Source organism: Mus musculus, chromosome 18 (assembly GCF_000001635.26).
Source record: "Mus musculus strain C57BL/6J chromosome 18, GRCm38.p6 C57BL/6J".
NCBI classification, from domain to species: domain Eukaryota; kingdom Metazoa; phylum Chordata; class Mammalia; order Rodentia; family Muridae; genus Mus; species Mus musculus.
The window spans coordinates 35,223,289-35,243,752 of record NC_000084.6 but is presented as its reverse complement, the minus strand read 5'-3'; the positions used below and the strand labels follow the sequence as shown (position 1 = coordinate 35,243,752).

General features: G+C 41.3%; 1 protein-coding gene across 3 annotated transcripts in view; it reads right to left on the bottom strand.

Annotated features, from left to right (window-relative positions):
• Positions 1-20,464, bottom strand: part of Ctnna1 (catenin (cadherin associated protein), alpha 1) — a 135,875-nt gene that overhangs the window by 11,024 nt on the left and 104,387 nt on the right. For all 3 annotated transcript variants that reach the window (XM_030250299.1, NM_009818.1, XM_006525548.4), the window contains 3 exons: positions 20,178-20,330; positions 8,053-8,145; positions 4,214-4,370 (listed from right to left, as the gene is read on the bottom strand). In XM_030250299.1, the coding sequence (XP_030106159.1) occupies positions 4,214-4,370; positions 8,053-8,145; positions 20,178-20,330 (403 nt within the window). The remainder of the gene's footprint in view (positions 1-4,213; positions 4,371-8,052; positions 8,146-20,177; positions 20,331-20,464) is intronic.

The following is a 20,464-nucleotide window of genomic DNA, read 5'->3' as shown; positions in this document are numbered from 1 at the left end:
CAGTCTATAATGCCAAATGCATAATGTAATACAAACTAACACACCGCCTTCAATAAGCAAATACATAATGTAATACAAACACACACGCTACCTTCAAGAACTCCTCCTTCATTGACTGTCAGTGAATCCAGCTAAATTGACCAAAAACTCCTACTAGGCACACAGCTGGATTTGAAAACTCCAAACCATTTCCTTTCAAAGCCTGACACTGTTTTCAGAAACCCCAGAGCAAGTTCTCCCAATCTCATCTGTAATCGTGAAAGGGAAACAAGGCAAAGGGCCAAGGAAACCGTGCTAAGAGGAGCAAGCTGCTAGGTGCACACAGGCACCATGGCAGTAGGGCAGACCCAGCAGGGGGCGAGAAGCAGAGAGACAGCGCACAAGAAGGGCTGCAGTAGGTGGCAACATCAACTTCTTTTCTGGAAGGCATGACAGCTCTCAGAAGTTATGTCACTTAAAGACATAACTTCTGCCAACAACAGAATGTGGCATAGCAAGTGCAGAAGGTCTAGTTCTTAGAGAAGAGCTAGAACAAACAGAGCAAATGCAATCTGTTTTAAGAAGCACACTGGGGCCAGGTGGGAGTGCACACCTTTAATCCCAGCATTCAGGAGGCAGAGGTAGGCAGGTCTCTGGAAGTTCAAGGCTAGCCTTGTCTACACGGAGTTCTAGGAATGGCGGCCAGGAGTATACAAAACAAAGAAGGAAGAGGAGGAGAAAGGAGGGAGGGAAGAAGGGAGAGAAAGAAGGAAGACTTCAACATCATCATAAGCATCCAAATTCCCTACATACTAACTAAACAAATGTATACTAAGCCTGCCATCATTCAAGGTCTTAATGTTGAAACTACTTTTTTTGAACCCCATATTTTCCCAAAGGTGGGAAAGTCAAAAGGGAAGAAACGATTCTGATTTAAAAACAAATAAAAACCCTACAACCCTCTTTTTTATATGATTTAGATCTCATCCCTGTTTTAGGGTGGTTCACACTTTGGAGGGGGTCAATACATCAGACTCAGTGATGTACTCTATAAAAAACAGCATCTAGATACCTGTTTTCAAAAACAAACTCCAATTTTATTAAATTCATACATACTCTTTCCCCATCTGTGGTCACATCCAAAGAAGGTATGAAGCCACAAAGGAAGTCCACTTAAAGAAGCTGACTGTGACTTATCTCAGGAAGTCTGACATGTGAGATGAGCCTCTGGGCATGCCGGTGAGGTGGTAAGTCTACCCACTGTGAGCAGCACCACTGCCTGGGTTGGAGAAAGGAGCCAGGCAGTGGTGGCACACGCCTTTTACCCCAGCATTCAGGAGGCAGATGGATCTGGTCTACAATATGAGTTCCAGGACACTCAGGATTACATGAAAACACAAAAACCTGTTGTGGGTAGATGGCGGTCAAGTACAATTACTCTCCCTGTTTCCTGATTACACATATAGTGCCACGACTTTTCTGACATAGCAGACTGTACTATTCAACTGTGAACCCTTTCACTCCTAAGTTACTTCTTACATCAGCAAGAAAAAATACAATACAAAACAGAAAAACAACAACAAAAACCAAACCACCACTATTCTTTCTAGTCACCAAACAGCTCTCAAGTCCTGTTTCCTTCCTTTAAATTTAGTTTCCTTTAAAGGAAATTCTCATCTACAGTTTTGCTAATTTTATTATACTTTTTTTTTTAAAAAGGCAGAAAACAATCCCTTTGTATGAAAACCAGACAGGGCAGGGAATAAACATTTTAATGAGGGTGAATACTGACTGCCAACTTGAAGGGATCTAGACTCACCAAGGGATCTAGGCAGACTAGCCTATGGGCACACCTTTGAGAAACTACTTAGTTTAGATGAACTGAGGTGGGAAGACCCATCCTAACTGGGCAGCACCAACACACAGGCTGGGTCTTAGACGGAATCAGAAGGGGAAACGGCAATGCTAACCCAGTCAGAGCCACTGCTGGGGACGTCTGGACCTTAGAGGAACTCACTAAGGTTTAGTTAAACTGGTAGGTACCACTGTGGCCCCTGACACTTGTTTATACTCACAGAAGAACGGTACTCAACCTCAGAGGCCTTTTCAAGACGGTGAGAATAAGAGATGGTTCTGTGCTCAGCCCTAAACGGGACATTCATACAACTCCTCTAGGGCTTGGGGATTGAAGAAGGGGCTCAAAGAATGCACTAGCCAGAAGATAAAGAAAAGGGCCTGTGAAATCTTCTGGTTATGACAGTCATTTCAACAGGAACTCAATGGTAGCAACTGCCTGCACTGGGCCTATCAGGAGTCAATCATGGTGGGGAGGGGCTCACAGGCTCATTATCAGCTACTGATAAGAAGAAGGGAAGTCCTGTATTTCTGAGCACTACAAACTAACTGCTTAGTCTACCAGGACTTACCCAGGCACCTGCTTGGCCCTTCACCATCCTCACCTGCATCACTAATCCCTTGTATTCCTAAGCAATCTTATGACAGAACAATCAAACACTCAGAAGAGGCAGACATAACACCGTTCAGGTGCTCTCTTCAGGAGAACAAGTCTACGTTTGAGTTCACTGAATAGAAACTGGCTCGACTGTTTGCACTGAGTCAGCCCTCTCTTAAACTCATTTACTTACAACAATGCTGGACCCATTCACTAAATAAAAGTGGATCTACTAAAGAATTTAATTTCTCTTTACTGGTCTTCCATTTTATATTAAATAACCTTTTAAAATCCTGTCTGCATCCCACTAAATGCTGTTACTTAATCCCTTTTGTTGTCTGATTTGAAAAAATATTATATGAGGAACACTTTTACTTTATATTTTACTTTACTGTAAGAAAAAATGAAAATCCCTTGAGTCTAAGCTCAATAAACATACCCACTTTAATTTGAAAAAACACAAAACTGTAAGAATATAGTATTTATCCAGAGGGAACTTTGCATTTAGATTTCCAAATTTGTTGTTTGCTTAAAAATGTGCTATGAAGGTAGAATGTTTTTCCCTAGGCCTATGAAAAAGAATAATTCCATACTTCATTGGGAAAAACAACAGAAGGCCAAGATTCCCAAAAAGGCCCATTGCTGCATTTTTGGCACTTGCAACAATGTGCTTGCAAATGAATTTTCTTGTTTTAAAGTAGCAGCATCTGCAATTTGGCAGTCCTGCAACCACACCGTTTACCACCTCTTCCTGCAGCTAAACAGCCTGCACCAGGCTTTCTCAAGTTAAGCCAAAGCTACCATCTCAGGGAGGACGTGCAATGCCAGGGACATTGGTATGCAGAGCACAGTGTCCCCTTTATATAGGTCACTGCTGGAGGACTGTGCTGTGCATGTACTTAAGTCTGCTTCTCTTTCAAGCCCCATTGCCACTCACATCTTCCACATTCCAGCCCGTGGTTCCCTGGGGTGACAGGTAGTTTCAGCTCTACAAGAACCCAGTCACTAAATCTGCCCACAGCCACTAGCCTCAGGAAGCCTGGCATTTCCAAGAAGACAACACAGCCAGGGGCACCAAAGTCCATGTTAAATGGAAAATGCATTTAGTGTTACTCAACTCTAAGGAGATAGGATTAAAATTTATTTCTGTGAGCTAAACACTGAATTGCATTTGACAGACATGTTCTATATGAATGCAATTTACTATGCCATTACCAGTTTATATTTATATAATGAAATCAACTGTTTTTGTGAGGTGAATTACCCAGATTTATTTTTTGCAAGTTCATAATTAAATGGCACTTAAATATTTCCTCTCTGTTTTCTATCTGTGCATCATGCCGACATAGTCTTTAAAAAAGTAGTTAAACTATGATCACTCCTGAGACAGAAGCATTCCAAGAAGGTAAAGGGAATTCTCTACAATAAAAGCTGAGAGAGCTGAGAGGCTCCTCCCCTGAGCTTCACAGGCTTGTTACCAGTGACCAGTGGCACCAGGACATAGGTCTAAACTGAAGTATCAAGACTGGTGGACTGTTATATGACACACAGATCACACCAGCAGGGAAAAGTTCTGCTAGCCCAGTAACTAATGATGCAGGGTGGACACCAGCCCCACCAGGAGGGAAAGAGCTCCAGGTCCACTCCCCCTGCTCAGGACACAAGTGTGGGAACCAGCATGTTACTGATAAGAGTTTCCTTGACCAGATGTGAGAGTGTTTTGTCTGTAACTATGACCTGGACAACAATTCTACATGCCACTTTAGGGAACCAGATCATTACCTGAGACAGCCAAGAAGTCATCGATGGAAGTAATGTCATCAACAGCATCTGTGAGAACACGGACTTGCTTTTCCCATTGCTCTTTAAAAAGATCCATGTTCTCTTGGGCCAGTTTACTCTGCGGCTTTGCTGCCAACGCCAATGCAGCATTGATAACCTGCAGAAGACAGTAAAAAAATGCACATAGCTCATCCTATCACAGCCATTGCAAACCAATCACACGGGGTGCTTTGGTCAAACATGACATCATGTGCTCCACCACAGGTCGTACAGAGGAAATACTGAATAGCAGGCCTTAAACTTTAACACCAAAGCTATAAATATTATTTGAAAACAACAGACAATTATAAAATAAGTGAAGGCTCTCTCTATTTCAGCCAATTTGTAAAGGCAATTCTATAATTTTTTTCTTCTTAGACTTATTTATTTTATGTATATGAGTACTCTGTGGCTGACACACCAGAAGAGGGCATTGAATTCCATTACAGATGGTTGTGAGCCACCATGTAGTTGCTGGGTATTGAACTTAGGACCTCTGGAAGAGCAGCCAGTGCTCTTAATTAACCACTGAACCATCTCTCCAGCCCCCAATTCTATAGTTTTGACATTAAATTCCAGGTTTTTTAAACATTCATAGAAATGTACCATCAAAAATTACATAATTAAAATTATATGCCACATATAATCATCCTGCTTCCTTCTTTTAAATATTCAACATCATTAAGTATATATTAAAACATTATTATTTCCATTTTACAGGTATCTTACATTACTCTCCTACTGTGGGGATATTTTGACTCATCTCAGTTATACATCATTACAGAAGTAGCAATAATGCATAATGCCTGGTACCAAATGCCAAACTTATCGGAATTCATTCATGATAAAGGTACTGTATTTCAATTCCAAGGACTCGTTTCCCTTTGTCATTTTAACAGAGGTATCTCTGACATATAAAATTCCACAGAAAAGTATCTAGTCTGCTACATATAAGTAAGAACCTAGGACTGGGGACACAGCCCCTGGTAGAAAGCTTGACCAGTATGTGCAGGGCTCAAAATTCCAGCTGCAGCACAGCATACACACACCCCAACGTTTTCTTGAGATACAATTTATAAATCATGTGTAAATTCAATAAGAATTACTATAGTGACAATGAGAATGCATTCAATTCAATCATTTTTTAAGAAGCTCCAAATGTATTAGTAATGAGGAGTCAGCACTCCCCATCTTCCTCTTCTCTCCTTATCCCATCTCCTAGTAACCACTAAGCTGTTCCCCCTACTCCAAAAATAACACGCGGCAAGGGTGCAGAGCACTGCCCTCCTCCTGTCTCCAGGGAAAGCACTAGTCTAGCCGTGAGCCATGGCGTACACACTACCCACTTTCACTCTACACAGACAGCCCACACGCACTGAGTGAGTTTTTCTAAACATGGCCTAGGGAGACAAGAGGTGCTTCTCTTCTACAATTGCCAATAGTTTGTTAACATGGGTGCTGTGAAACAAACCCAGTCCCCTTTTGAGTATAGTCCATGCTCTTAACTGCTGAGCCATCTTCCTAGCCCCATCCCATCCCCTTTATAAAGCATTTTAACCACCTCTCGTCACTGTTTTCTCCTGTCTGTCTCCACATTCGTTTTCATACTATTCACTGTTCACTGTAATCAGTGAGGATGTAAAAGGATCTGAAGAGTTCTTTCTCCAAAAGATGCTCAGACATGGAGAGGAAGTACATGAAAAAAAAAAAACCTTACCACCCTTAGCCGCATGTGGACATGGCAATGGGGCCTCTTCTCTTTTATCTAGGTAACAGAACTAACTTAGGAAAACAAAGATGAACAGCCCACATGGTCCAGTCTGCATTTCCAATACTGAAGATGCCCAGCTCTGCACGTATAAAGAAGAATCACTCCCAGAAAAGATCTTTTACTCAGGGCACAACCCCAATGCCAAGTATGGTCTGGGTCCTGTGTCTTAAACTCAGTCCTGAGGTCCATCTTATGTGAAACTGTGAAGCTGAGAACTGAGGCTTTGTGTGGTGGGCTCCATGCTACGACATGGCCAACTCAGGAGGCTCATCAGCTCCAGCATTTTCATTAGCATCGACTAGATTCTCCCTGTGATTCCTTTCCCCAGGCTTTAAGATCATTTATATAAATACTCTTGGTAGGTGTGATCAGCGTATGTTACCATCTGTTTCTGCAGATATGTGGAAGCATTGTCGCTTTTCAAGCATTTTAAAATGAAACGGAGAACCAAAGATATTAAAGTGCTGGAAGGATAAAATGGCAAACTTGAGGGGAAGAAAGTCCAATCTTTAGATATCAACTCTAAATTTATTTCATACAATTTGGTCATCCAATTCACTGTATTATCTCATAGCAATCAGTCACTGGAAAATCTTATGATGGTATAAAGTTGGCAAGATGTTTATCACATGGCAGGGCCTTGTGATTGGTCCATCATAGAAGGCTCGAGTGCTTTCACATTAAAGAGCCAGGGGACAGTTGTCACGGGCGGGGCACTTAAGGTTCAGACTTTACATAGAAAGCCCATCCTGAGTCAATCCCCACAGTTCCTCTGCTTGCTCCCTCTGGTCTATGTCTACAGCCTGGTTGGCAGGACACACAGAGAGGTTAACCTAACTCTCAGACTGTGCTGTAAGCATTCTCTATCAGGGAAAGTAGAAAGCATGACTTAAGCCTGCTTAGAGATCTGAGTGACAGAGAGAATATCACACAGGAGACAAATACACTGAATATTCAAAGGCACTAGCCGGGGCCAGTGAGATGGCTCAGCAGATAATGGTTGCTTGCTGATAAGCCTGATAATCTGAATTCAGTCCCTGCGACCCATTTAGGGGTAGATCAGACACAATTCTCTCTTACAAGCTGTCCTCTATCCTCACACCATGAGAACATGCAACATGTGTAAGCACAAACCAATAAAGTAGGAGAAAGAAAGAAAGAAAGAAAGAAAGAAAGAAAGAAAGAAAGAAAGAAAGAAAGAAAGAAAGGAAGGAAGGAAGAAAGAAAGAATTAGTTGTTTTATACACTTATAGTCTAGTCTTTCTAGCATCCCATACACTTAGCCCAGCCCAATTCTCCATCTTTCCAAGTGTCACTCACTATTAAAACAGAAACTCTCAGCCTTCACTTCAGTGGCTGGTTCAACCAGGTTACTATTATTTGTATAAGACTAGTACTTTGTGACAAGAGCGTCACAACTGCATAGATTGGTCAGACACCTGTGTACCACACACATAACACATGCACACAACAATGCATACATGGAGAACAGAGGAACTTGTTGAAGTCAGCTCTCTCCTAACCACCACGTAGGTCCTGGGGGTGGACCAAGACCATCAGTCTTGGCAGAACTGAGCCATCTGATGACTCTCTCCTATGCATTTTAAATTAAAGGCAAGGAGGCAGTAGCATATGATTAAAAAAAAAAAAAAAAAAAGGATACTTAAATTTTCCCAATCTATGGTTTATTTGTATCAGGACTTCTATTTAAACCCCCCCCCCTTTTTTAAAGGAAGAAAGGGGCCCATTGGACTTGCAAACTTTATATGCCCCAGTACAGGGGAACACCAGGGCCAAAAAGGGGGAGTGGGTGGGTAGGGGATTGGGGGGGGGGGTATGGGGGACCTTTGGGATAGCATTGAAAATATAAACGAGGAAAATACCTAATAAAAAATATATATACTTAGGGAAAAAAAAAAGGAAGAAAGGGAGGGATGGAGGGAGGGGAGGGAGGAAAGAAGGAAGGGAAAGCAAAATAAATTTATATCTACCCTACTAAATCCAATGTTGGAGACAGTGTATACTTTACCTGAGGACACAGCGCTTCTAACTGGCTTGCAGACATTCGGACAAGCTTCACGCCTTCTTCATTGTTGGAGATTGAACAGGCCAGGTTGGCAACCTGCACGAGGGAGGAACATAACAACGCCTATGAGCATTTTCCTCTTTTGCCTGGAAAACAGGGCAGTAACCATGCCTCACTCTGGCCTTCCCAGAAAACAGAAGATACAACGCAGGAAGGAGCGTCACTTCTCAGCCTGCAAGGACTTCACAATGTTACATTGTAGGCTGGTATCAGAAGAGGTGGCTCACAGGCTTCGAGAGCTCTAATCTGCCTGAACAGTCACAATAAGGCAATTATAAGAAAACCCAAGGAACACCAAGGAAGGAACTGTCAGTACCCACAAATAGTAAAATTTGCAGTTGTTCTTGAGGGGAGGAAATCAAAACTCTAAACTGCTGCTCTCCTTGTCATATGTATAAATTCAAGTTAAGTTTATTTGAACACAGGTAAATTAAGATTTTTAAGACATGATAAAGGTAACACTGAAGTGAACCAAATGAGCCAGGTGTAGTGGCATGCGCTTTTAATCCCAGTACTTGGGAAGCAGAGGCCAGTGAAGTCTGTGAATGTAAAGCCAGCCTGGTCTACGGAGTGAGATTGTGTCTTAAACAAAACACAACAGACAATGCCACCCTCCTCATCAATGAAGGGAGGTGACGACAATGGAAGCAATGAGAAACTCCCACAGGGGCTCTCAGAATGGCAGCGCTGGTTGGACTTCCTTGTCTGGCAGAGTCTACTTCAATGTCAACCTTCACCTTCCCTCCCAGGTGACCACGCCACAGCTGACATAAGAAGAAATGATTTTTACAGGTTATACCATAGTTTTAGCTTGCTAGTGTTCTGGCTGTCCTAAAAATGTTGCTCTTTAGGATTAGCTATACCATAAAAACGCTACCTCACAAAAAGGGAGGGGCATTCTGGAAAACAAATAAAAAACTAGACAACATCACAAAGCTCCTGGTGAGGTGAAACAGCAACACAAGCCCCGCCTACTGCCTCTATAAGCTGCTTTCAGACAGGGACCACGAAAGACAAAGACCACGAAAAGACACTGGGATTTTGCTTTCTAACCACCCAACAATTTTATTTCAATTTATTCCTATTTATACTATCTCAATTCTGTGAATCTTAAACCTTACAAATATTTTCAAAATCAAGAAGTAAAGAATACTGTTCAGATACAGGGTGGTGTGGGTATGGTAAAACGGCTACATTCTTTAAGTCATTTGTTTCCTTGATACAAATCTTATGAAAAAGGCTACAGAAGACTTAAATTCTTTGTTTTAAAACATTACCCTAACTGTTTCTGATAACTCTAGAAGAGGATGCTGCTTGTCTTAGGCCTGGAAGGAGGAGGAAGCGATGCTTGTCACTAACAGTCTTTTCTGGATGAATAAGCTTCAACACACCCTCCAGGGACGAGACTACTCACTTCTCACGATGACAAATGTGCAAATGCAAGATCTAGACTATAGCTCCGAGAGGCCAGCCTCATATACTAGTGCCAGACCTGGCTACCTTGAAAGGGAAGACAGGGAAGGAAAACCTTCACACCTCTTACTGAGGAAAACCTGCACCTTTAGATTTGGAACAGCAGTCAATACGACTTAAAAAAAAAAAATTAGTCTGTGGGGGAAATCGTTCAACTCAGCAGGCTGTTCTTCAAGGTCTCAATTTGATTCCCAGCACCTACATGGGAGCTTACAATGGTCTGTATCTTCAGTTCTAGAGGATGTGACATCCTCCTCCGGCTTCCACGGGCAGTGGGCACACACCTGACATGCGATTAAATAATAAAATCAGTGTGAAGTCTTTAGCTTGACAGGCACAGTAGTGCATATCTTGTGACTCCAGCAACAAGGGGCGCTAAAGTAGGAAGATAGTGATTCTAGGCCAGCCTAGGCTATACAATAAAACCTGGACTCAAGTCACTGTGCCTGAAGATGCAGCTTTCAGTCCCATTTCGGCAGGAAGGTAAGCTCAAAAGTAGCTTGGCCAATTAGTAAGACCCTGGTTTTAACCCTTTACAAAGTGAAACAAAGTGTGTGTGCGGAGGAGGGCAGCAGCTCTGTAGTAGCACTAACACCCAATAGAGTATGTTGAGGAGTGTGTATATAATGAGTATGTTGCAAGAGAATCTGAAGTCTGAATAAAAACAAACAAAAAGGACAGAAGCATTTATCACCACCACCCCTGCCCCCACAGAAAACCTGAGGCAGACTACTAAAACAGCAAGGATGTGACAGCCAAACAAGAGGGAAATAGAGAACTCAACCGACACAGTTAATGGCACAGTCAAGAACAGGGAATGGGGTGAGGGGCTGACAAACAGGGCAGAGAGGAGAAACGAGTGATGAGTGCTTTCACTTCTTTCACATAAAGGCGTGTACTGGATAAATCCTCACATCATAGGTGGTAGCAAATGACCTTGCCATTAAAGAATAATAATTGTCCTACGTTTATTTTTAAAGTGTTGAAAAATCACTCAAATGCCTCATATGTAAATCTCAGGGAAGAATTCTTTCTGAAATTATTCTTAGGAGGGGCTTATTCCCCAGGTGGGGAAAAATCATGAATTCCTCAGCCTACATGTCTGTTTAGCACTTCCATCCCAATACTTCAGTAATACAAACTCCATATAACAAACTCACACTGCCTGCTATTCTTCACTTGGTCCTAGCTATTCACATATGACATTATCATATATATTTTTGTTCAAAATAAGTCATGATAATCTAATTTTAGGAAAAAGCAAGGTATAAATAAGCATAACTAGTAACAAATACAAAACAGGATTTATAATAATTAATTTATTTAAATTATATATATATATATTCACCCCCCCTCCCCCCAAGACAGGGTTTCTCTGTGTAGTCCTGGCTGTCCTGGAACTCACTCTGTAGACCAGGCTGGCCTCAAACTCCAAAATCCACCTGCCTCTACCTCTCAAATGCTGGGATTAAAGAAGTTCCCTATTTCTAAATCTACCTAGCTGCCTAATCTTACAAGTAAACCTAGAAATCGTGCCTCACTAAACATGAGATATCATCAGTCCTCAGTCCCATTTCCTGGTGAGAAAATGGAAGCTCCTACAGTTTTGTTTTGTTTTTAAAAAGGAATTATTTATTTACTTTATGTATATGAGTACACTGTAGCTGTCTTCATACACACCAGAAGAGGGCATCAGATCTCATTACAGATATGGTTGTGAGCCACCCTACGGTTGCTGGGAATTGAACTCAGGACCTCTGGAAGAGCAGCCAATGTTCTTAACCACTGAGCCATCTCTCCAGCCCCTCTCCTACAGTTCTTTAAGTCATATTAAACAGAGATCTGCCTGCCTCTGCCTCCAAGTACTGGGATTAAAGGCCCGTATAACCATGCCTGGCAGGCCTATAATCTAACACAGCCAAGACTGGGTAGAGGGTTCCTCAATCCTTCCTACCAGGATCCAAGAGAAAAGATGCTGCTGAGGCCCCTTAAGAAAAGTGTTTCTGGAGTAGTAAGATGGCTCTGTGGGTGGAGGCACTTGCTGCCTCCGAACCCAAGGGAGTTTGAGCTAAGGGGCCCATGTGGTGGAAGGAAGGGAGGGTTTGCTTTGTCAATTTGACAAAGTGATAAGTTGGCAGAGGAGAAAGACTAGTCTGGGAACAAAGACGACTCCTTAGCCTCATGTACACTGATTGTTATTTGCTAGAGCTTCAGCCTGCCAAGTCACATGGACCCACTGAAAATACACAGCCAGTAATAAGATCAGTGTTTAATTCAAATGTTCTTCATGGAGCCTTCAAGGCCACTTTGCTACATGTTATTACATACAAATTCATGACAAAAATAAAATATACAATGCAGAACATTCAATTTGTAGTCAAAATACACATTTCAAACTAATAAAGTCATACCCCATGAAGTTCCAGATAATGAGGAAACTGGGGGAGAGAGCCCAACAGTTAAAGGATTTCTTCCGCTTTGTAATTCTTAATTCACAAGGCAGCGAATGAGATGCAACCTGAGTGCAGCAAATTCCCATCTTAAGGCTATGTTAATGCACTACCCGAGGATGAAGGGAGGAGGATACTAAGTGATACGTGTTATCTTCCTTGTCTTACTCTTATGAGCTGTAAGTCTGAAGAGACCTGGGTAAGTAAAAAAGAACACTGATTGTTCCTTGGCTCTTACGATGCACACAGCAAAGCAGGAACAAAGGTAAGGAAATCATCCAAAAGGACACACAGATATTACATTAGTGACAGAAAGGTTTCCGACAGCAAACAAATTTCCACCTTAACATACTTTCAATCAAAGACTAACATAAAGACATCATGAAGTTGATATGAGAGGAAAAAGTAAGGTACACAAGGTACTTTTGCCTAGAAGCCTCCCTCACTATTTATAAGCAGATGAGAGAAAACACAAAGCACTCAGTACAGCAGTTCCTGCTCCTCCTCCCTCCTATCAATGACCTCGAGGATATCTAACATCTATGCACATTTTATTTAAGACAGACAAACAGACTGTCCTGTGGGGAGTCAACAAGTCCTATTAATGACAACCATAATCCAAGAGTCAGTCTTAGAGCCTAAGCAGACCCTCAGAAATAACAGTGGAGAGACCTCACAGAAAAACTCTTTACTACTACTTTAAGTCACAAAAGCGCTTGAATGTGATCCATCAGGCACTCACAGTCACCAACACTGCACACATACTTGGTCTTTTATGTTCATACGTAATTCATCCTCTGTAGGCACTGTAGGACCTTCCCACCTTTGAGTGAATGCAGCCATAATATCAGGACTGATATTACTTGGTCAACTTTTACAGGGCGCTCTCACACTAAAGAATTTTGTACTCTATTTTATATCCTTTATATGCTATAAAGAGAAATTATTTCTATTAAAGCAACACACACACACACACACGCGCGCGCGCGCGCGCACACACACTTCCTAAAAACCAATTTGGTACATCTGCTATGTCCCAAATTTATGTTGGTCATTTATTAAAAGTACTGAAGTAATAGTTTTGTATTCATTTCAAACACTAATGAAATGGATAAAAAAATTTTCAAATATTCCTTCATTCCATTTCATTATATGAACCTTATACACACCTCTCATAAAATCTGTATTTACTTTCATCTTCCCCCCATTCTCTAACAGAAGATAATATCCACACAAATGAGGATTTATTATTTATTACTTCATCTCTAGATTTCGTTTGTTTTGTTTTGTTTTGTTTTGTTTTGTTTGAGACAGGGTCTGACTATGTAGCTCTGGCTGTCCTGAAACTTACTCTGTAGACCAGGGTAGTGTTGAACTCTGCCTCTGTACCCCAAGTACTGGGATTAAAGGTGTGAGCCACCACTCCTAGTTTAGGAGTTCACAAATGTTTGCTGATATAATCTTTCTATATATTTTTATCTCTTCCAATCTATAAAAAAAGTTGCTTAGGTTTTTGAAAGATTAATTCTAGCTAAGTAGAATGAAATACTGCTCAAATCTGTCATCTAAACATTCCCCCCCCCAAAAAAAAAAACTGTATTTTTCTCAACTTCACATCCCAAAAGATCTGATCAGGCTGAAGAGATGATCAGTGCTTGTTGCATAATCATAAGACCCAGACTCAGGAACTACGGATAAGTCATCCATCCTGGAATGCCTATAAATTCTGTGTGTGCACAACACAAATATACATACATACATACAAGTGTGCATGGTACCTTCTATATAAAGATTACTTCAAAATAACACACAATGCAAAGTTCTGTTTGTCAACCGTCTATACACAACTGAATCAGGGTTTGGATGCTGAATCTGAAGAATGAGCATCTGCAAGACATTTATTTAGCACTGAGAATGAGGACAGTCACTAGGCTAATAGCTGCTGAGAACCCAGTATGCACGAGGAATCATTCTATGCATATATTCAAAAGAACATTTTATTTCAGTGAGTAGGGCTAGATAAATACGATTATTAAGCAAATCTACTAATTTCAGAGAGTGAGGAGGGATAAACAAATATAACCACTAGAGGGTTGTACGAGAGCTGAGGGGATCAAGGGAGGCCTTTCTGTGGAAGTAACATTTGGGCCTGGAAAATGAGAGAGAAGGATGACAGGGGCCAGTCAGCATGGAGGCACGGGACTAAAAGCAGCTGGAAATGCAAACAGGATACTTCATAATATGGTCAACTACAGTTTCAGACTGTATCACATCTGTCCCTTGAAACCACGCAAGGGTAGGTGAGAAAAATTCTGAAGCAAAGGAATGATATGAGCTGACTTAAGGAGATCACACTGACTTCCGTGGAAGGGAAGAAGCTAGACAGGATTCAAAGTGCAAGCTAGACAGCCATTAGGAGCTGCTGCAGAAAACCAGTATGATAATGGCTATCCTATGGCCTCCATCACAGAAATAAATACAAAGAAATGATGGGAGTTTACTGGTCCGATCTTGGGGAAGAAGGAGGATGGGTTTGAGAAGCCGAGTGGGTGAGAGCACCAAACAAACCAAACAGCAGCACACAAGAAAGCATCATGGCAGGGTCTGGTTATACAGACGTCTCATTACTAATTGTTAAAAACCAGTACGCTATGTGCACCTGAACATGTGCAACAGCTAGAACAGAAACGAGGTAACCAAGCTACATTTCAGCACAGCATGGTTTCATCTGCCTTAGCAAACAACTAACTTTGGTATCAATTTTGTATACTTAACAATAAAAAGAAAATACTGGAGATAATCAGGTTTGAATCTTTCTAATACATTGCTTCAAAATCTCATCCCCAGTTCCTAAAAACAAACTTATAAAAACTGTATTTTAAAACATTAGTGTCCTACAACTGCACCTTATCTAAAGTGGCACTTTCAATCCCAAGGCTTTATCAACAAGCTTTCAGACAGAGACTTGTACTTTTTCAAACACAAAACGTTGTGGGGCAGGGAAGATATGTCTGAGAACACTGACTGCCACAGCCAAGTGTAGGTGCCTGGTTGGTGACCTGGGCCCCACAGCTCAGTAATCACAAAGCAGTTGTGCAGTAGTAAGACATTTGTCCACTCAGAGATCAGAGGACAACTTTCAGGAGTTGATTCCCTCCTTTCAGTATAGTACCTGGAAAGTGAACTCCAGATGTGCTGACTAGTTTCATGTCAACGTGACCAAAGTTTAGAGTCTTTCTTGGGAAGAAAATCTTCAGATGGACCGATCAGATTGGCCTATGGTGCATTTTGTTTGATTGATGTGAGAAGACACAGCTCATTGTGGGAGGTGACACCTGGGCTAGTGCCAGTAAGCAGGATTCCTTCATGGCATTCATCAGTTCCTGCCTTCAGGTTCCTGTCCTGACCTCCCTCAGTGGTGGGCTATGAGATGGAACTATAAGCTGAAATAAAGTCTTTCCTCTTCAAGTTGCTATTTGGTCATGGTGTTTTACCACAGCCATAGAAACCCTAACACACCTATCGAGACATTGAGTCAGGTCTGGGGCACATTTCTTTAAAAACCTAAGAAATCAGGCTATAACCCTCAGGAATTAGGTATGAGGTGTTATCATCTGACTCCAGGAACAGTTGACTGCATGTATATAACAACAGCACCCAAGTATTCATGAGAAAGCAAAGCAAAGAGCTTAAACTTTAAACATAGGTCAGGACATTTGTGCAGCATACCAATGATGCTAAACATGAAGGAGAACCGGAATCATCGCCTCTGAGCAACACTGAGGGATAATATTCCAATCACAGGCTAGCATTTCACAGAGCAGTTGCTCTCCACCATTATTACAAATCTCCTTCTCATTTTCTACAATGATTTTTAATGACACGAAAACTGGACAGGACTGTAGGGGAACCTACTCTAGGAAGAAAAACTGCCAGAACATACTATGCTTTCTTTCTTTCTTTTTAAATAATTATCTCATGCTTGATATTGAAAGGGAGACGAGGGTACTAGCATAGATCTGTCCTATGTAAATGTCTTAGCAAGATAAAAATAAAAGTATCCTTGACTGGCTGTAAGGCCAGTTACATACGACACCCATTCCACAGGACATTTCCAGAGGCAAACTAAAAGGTTCTATTTTATGTTTTATCTTAGCATTGTAAAAACATCAGATTATATGGAAGGGGGAAAAGATATATTAAAAAAAAAAGTATAAGAAGAAATGACAACTTTGGAAAGAAAAGTTGATAAAGAATACCAGACCTAAGTTTACATTGACAGCATATCTAAACCACACATAGAACAAAATACCCACTTGCGCCCACTGGTAGAAATGGATCTGATGTCACTAAGAAGCAGGTCCTCTATAGGGAAAACCTGAGCTCTGACTGACTGTGAGATCAATGGAAATCTCAGAATCTTGCTGTTGCCCACCCCAAAATCCTCCTGAGAAATAATGATGAGTCAGTCCCTGAAGATGAAGGCCTTGGCTGCTGCACTACCCTGCCTGCTGCCCCTGGAGCTGGTGCTCACTGAGATCTGCACTTAAATGGAGGACACACAGAGAAGAGCTACAATAAAGAAAGCTTCTCAAAGCCTAGGAACCATCTAGCACTGCCCAACAGATATAACATGAACTACACAAGATTTTTGTGACATTTAAAAACTAAAAAGGTAAAACATTTCATTTAAAACTGTTACCATTTGAACATTTAATAAATGAAAAAACTAAATTTTTATTTTTTCCATACTATATATTGAAAGGACATAGTTTATACTGGAAGCACTCCCAACTTACAAGTACGTAGCAACAAGAATACGGACAGAGGTTTCAGAGTAGATGATGGCTTCTTTCTCCTAACAGCAACGTGGCATACACTGTCTTTGAAGACTGAGTTTTCTATGACTAAAAGACTGGAGGAGTCCCAGAAACCCTACATGGTTAGGTTCTCACTATGTAGCCCCAAGCTACCCTGGAATGCACTACATAGGCCTGGCTGACCTAGGATTCCTAGACCTTGCCTCCCAAGTGCTAGAATTAAAGGCACGTGCCACAACGCTAAGAATACATGATGCTTCATAAAGCTACACAGAAAGGGATTCACGCCATTAAGTAAAAACCTATGACTTTAAAAGAAATAACTGAATACTCTGTTGATTCCTACAGAGAAGAGTAAATCTGACTGTTAAAAGGCAGGAACTTAGCCAGTCAGTAGTAGGCACACACCTTTGAGAGGAAGAGGCAGGTGGATCTCTGTGAGTTCAAGGTCTATAGAGCAAATTCTGGTACATCCAAGGCTACATAGAGAACCCCTACCTTGAAAAATCAAAAACCAAAAAACAACAGAGCAACAACAAAACAGTAGGAACTCCAAGGAAAAAGCAAATCTCAAAGCCAGTCTTACCAGGGAAGAAAAGTAATAAGTGATCAAGGAGGATCATAAAATGGAGCACTCGCCTTAACCTGTCGTATGGTCTGTATCTGTAGCAACCTAGGCAGATTGTATACTCAAGATACCTTCTAAAATTCATACATATCGGATACCGTCACAGTACACTGCACTATAAAGTACTGTGTACTACATAATCGGCTGGTTTTATTTTTGACTGATCACAGCGCTAAGGTGGCATTTGAAATGTAGATCTTGTTGGGCTTACAACCTTATCTTAGGTCTACGCTAATTCCTGACATATAGCATTAGAACTCTGCAGCAGAGTTTCAGAAAGATCACTCCTTCCGAACATACCTGCAAATATTCTTAGTGGTTGTAGAATCTGACTCTCTCCTTTCCATTTATACTCATGTCCTACCAGTCATGCATATATTTTATGTACTGTTCTTAGTTCTGCTGACCCACCAAGGGAAAATAGGCCCTCATATTAAAGCTGGCCTGTAGACATTTACTTCAGCTAGAAGGCAGCTAATGGCAAGAAATGACGTCAGGGGATTCACAAAACATGGTGAGGCAGTTTATCTTTGCTAAAACCAAATCTCTGATTAGTCCAAGGTGTGCCACTATAATACAAAGGCTGTACGGAGAGGAGAAGTCTTGTCATGACAGGAAAAGTTCTACCTTGAGTCAGGAATCTCTAAGGCTTCTGAAGCACTTAGAAATTAATTTCCTTTTCATGGACATAGTAATTATACATCTTACTGTCTCAGTTATCATAAATATAACTTTGGAGAATGGCACTGCACAGCTTGGGGTTATGCCTCAAGAGATGAGAATCCCATACACTTTAATATACAGCTGTGTAAGCCGTAGGAGAAGGCAATAGGTGTAGAGGGCACGCAGAGGGGAAAGGTGAGAAAAGGGTTAGAACTGAGCTAAGATGGGGAGCATCATCCTCTCATCTCCAAGGACTCGATGTTCAGAATGAAATGAGATGTGTAAGTCTGGAACAAAGTTTTCAATGACTCAAGTCGTTAGTCCGAGATTGACTTAAATTCTGTCTGTCTGTCTGTCTGTCGGGTTTTCTTTCAAGACAGGGTCTTACTATGTACTGCTCGGTGTCCTATAACTCATTATAGAGAATAGGCTGGCCTTGAACTCAGAGAGATCCACTTCCTCTGCCTCCTAAGAGCAGGGATTAAAGGCACGCACCACTATGCCCAGTCACTGTTTCTCAGTGGTGTCAGTCCACTGAACCCATGAGCTCAGTGAGCCTCACTACTGGAGGTTTGCAGTACATAAGCTGGGAGAAGCTCTTCAAGCCTGAGTTCACTTAAGAAGGATTAGAGTGCTGGGCAGTGGTGGTGCTCGCCTTTAATCCCAGCACTTGAGAGGCAGAGGCAGGTGGATTTCTGAGTTCGAGGCCAGCCTAGTCTACAAAGTGAGTTCCAGGACAGCCAGGGCTACACAGAGAAACCCTGTCTGGGGGGGGGGGGGGGGGGGGAATCAGAGTACACAGTGCTGTATACTGTAGGTGCTGGTTAGAGAGGCTGAGGATGACCCAAACGGCTGTCTCATGAGGGTTCAGATAAAAACTGACCTCTCTTTAGCTGTTGATACATGAGGCCTTGATGCCTATCACTCAAAGGAACTTTTTAGTAAGTAGGCCACTTATAAGGGACTGGTTTCCTGAACACAATTTCTGTCCACTTAGAAATGACATCTTACACTGTCATGTGACTGTTGAGAACCAGATTATGCTTAATGGAGATACAAATGAAACACCCCAATTTTAGCTCCAAACTTCAGAATCATTAACTTGAATAACAGGCTGACCTATGCATTCTGTGCATAATTCTGGTCAGAAAAATACTTCAATCAATATTCAAACAAAATGAGGTATAAAATTAGTAAGGTGTTTAATGTGATTACTGGTATTTGCCTTGAAATAATTTTAGTATTAACTTGGTCTGTGTTATTATAAATTGCATTTTACATTTCAGGTCAGTTTCTGCTTTTACATAATGACAACTTACTAATGGGTTTATGAACTATTTATCAATTATTATGTTTCTGTACTAAGGTTATGTTTTGTGTGTATGTGTCTCATTTCTAAACAATGTAAATTCATTTAACAAATGAAGAAGAAACCTAACTTATCTGGAAATTAAATGTTAATTCATCCTTTCTAATTATTATTTGACAAGCCAACCATTTTCACACAGATTTCTAGTGTAAGCTCAAGTATAATTTAGTGGATGTTGGGCTTGTTCACTCTTAAAACAGTCCTAGGCCGAGTCTGCCTAACCATCAGGTAAAACACCTACCATATCTGTCACTCCTTTGGTCCTCAGAACATGACTCTCATTAGTGACCTCATTTTACAGGTAGGACATAAGAACTGGCAAGAATTAGGTAACTTGCTGAGATGCACTTCCAGGCATCTTGTCAGAAGATGACTGGTTTGTAGATGCTTCCACTTGGTACACTGTACCAATCCTGTTCTAATATCATGGTCTAGCTTTAGCTACACTACCAGTAAATGATGGTATTGAGTTTCTAAGACAAAAGCTATCCATGTGGTCAACATAAACTGACAGAACAGCAGTTATGCTAGAGCCCCCGTGAGAATGACTATTTATAAATGCTGTGCACTGATGAGCCCTTGAAGACCTACAGCCTATTCAATCACGTGATTAAAAGTGACGACTCACAAGTTACCTCTGTTAATTAGACCACTAATACACTTACCTCAATCAGTTTGTTGGCATGTTCACGAAAAACTTGGGCATATTCCTTAACTTCTTTCTCATTTCCATTCTTTGCAGCTTCAATCAGTACTAATAGAGGGACATTGGTCTCCAGGAAAGAATCTGATACGTGGTCCATGACAGCTTTGCGAAGCTAATAATGAAATTGCATAATTTGATTTTATTTCTACTAAGAAGTTAAGGTGTGATATAATATATTTAGTGAAAGCCTGTGAAAGACAGGCAGAACTTAGACAGCCAAGCGCCCCATGTGAGCACTCCAGTGAG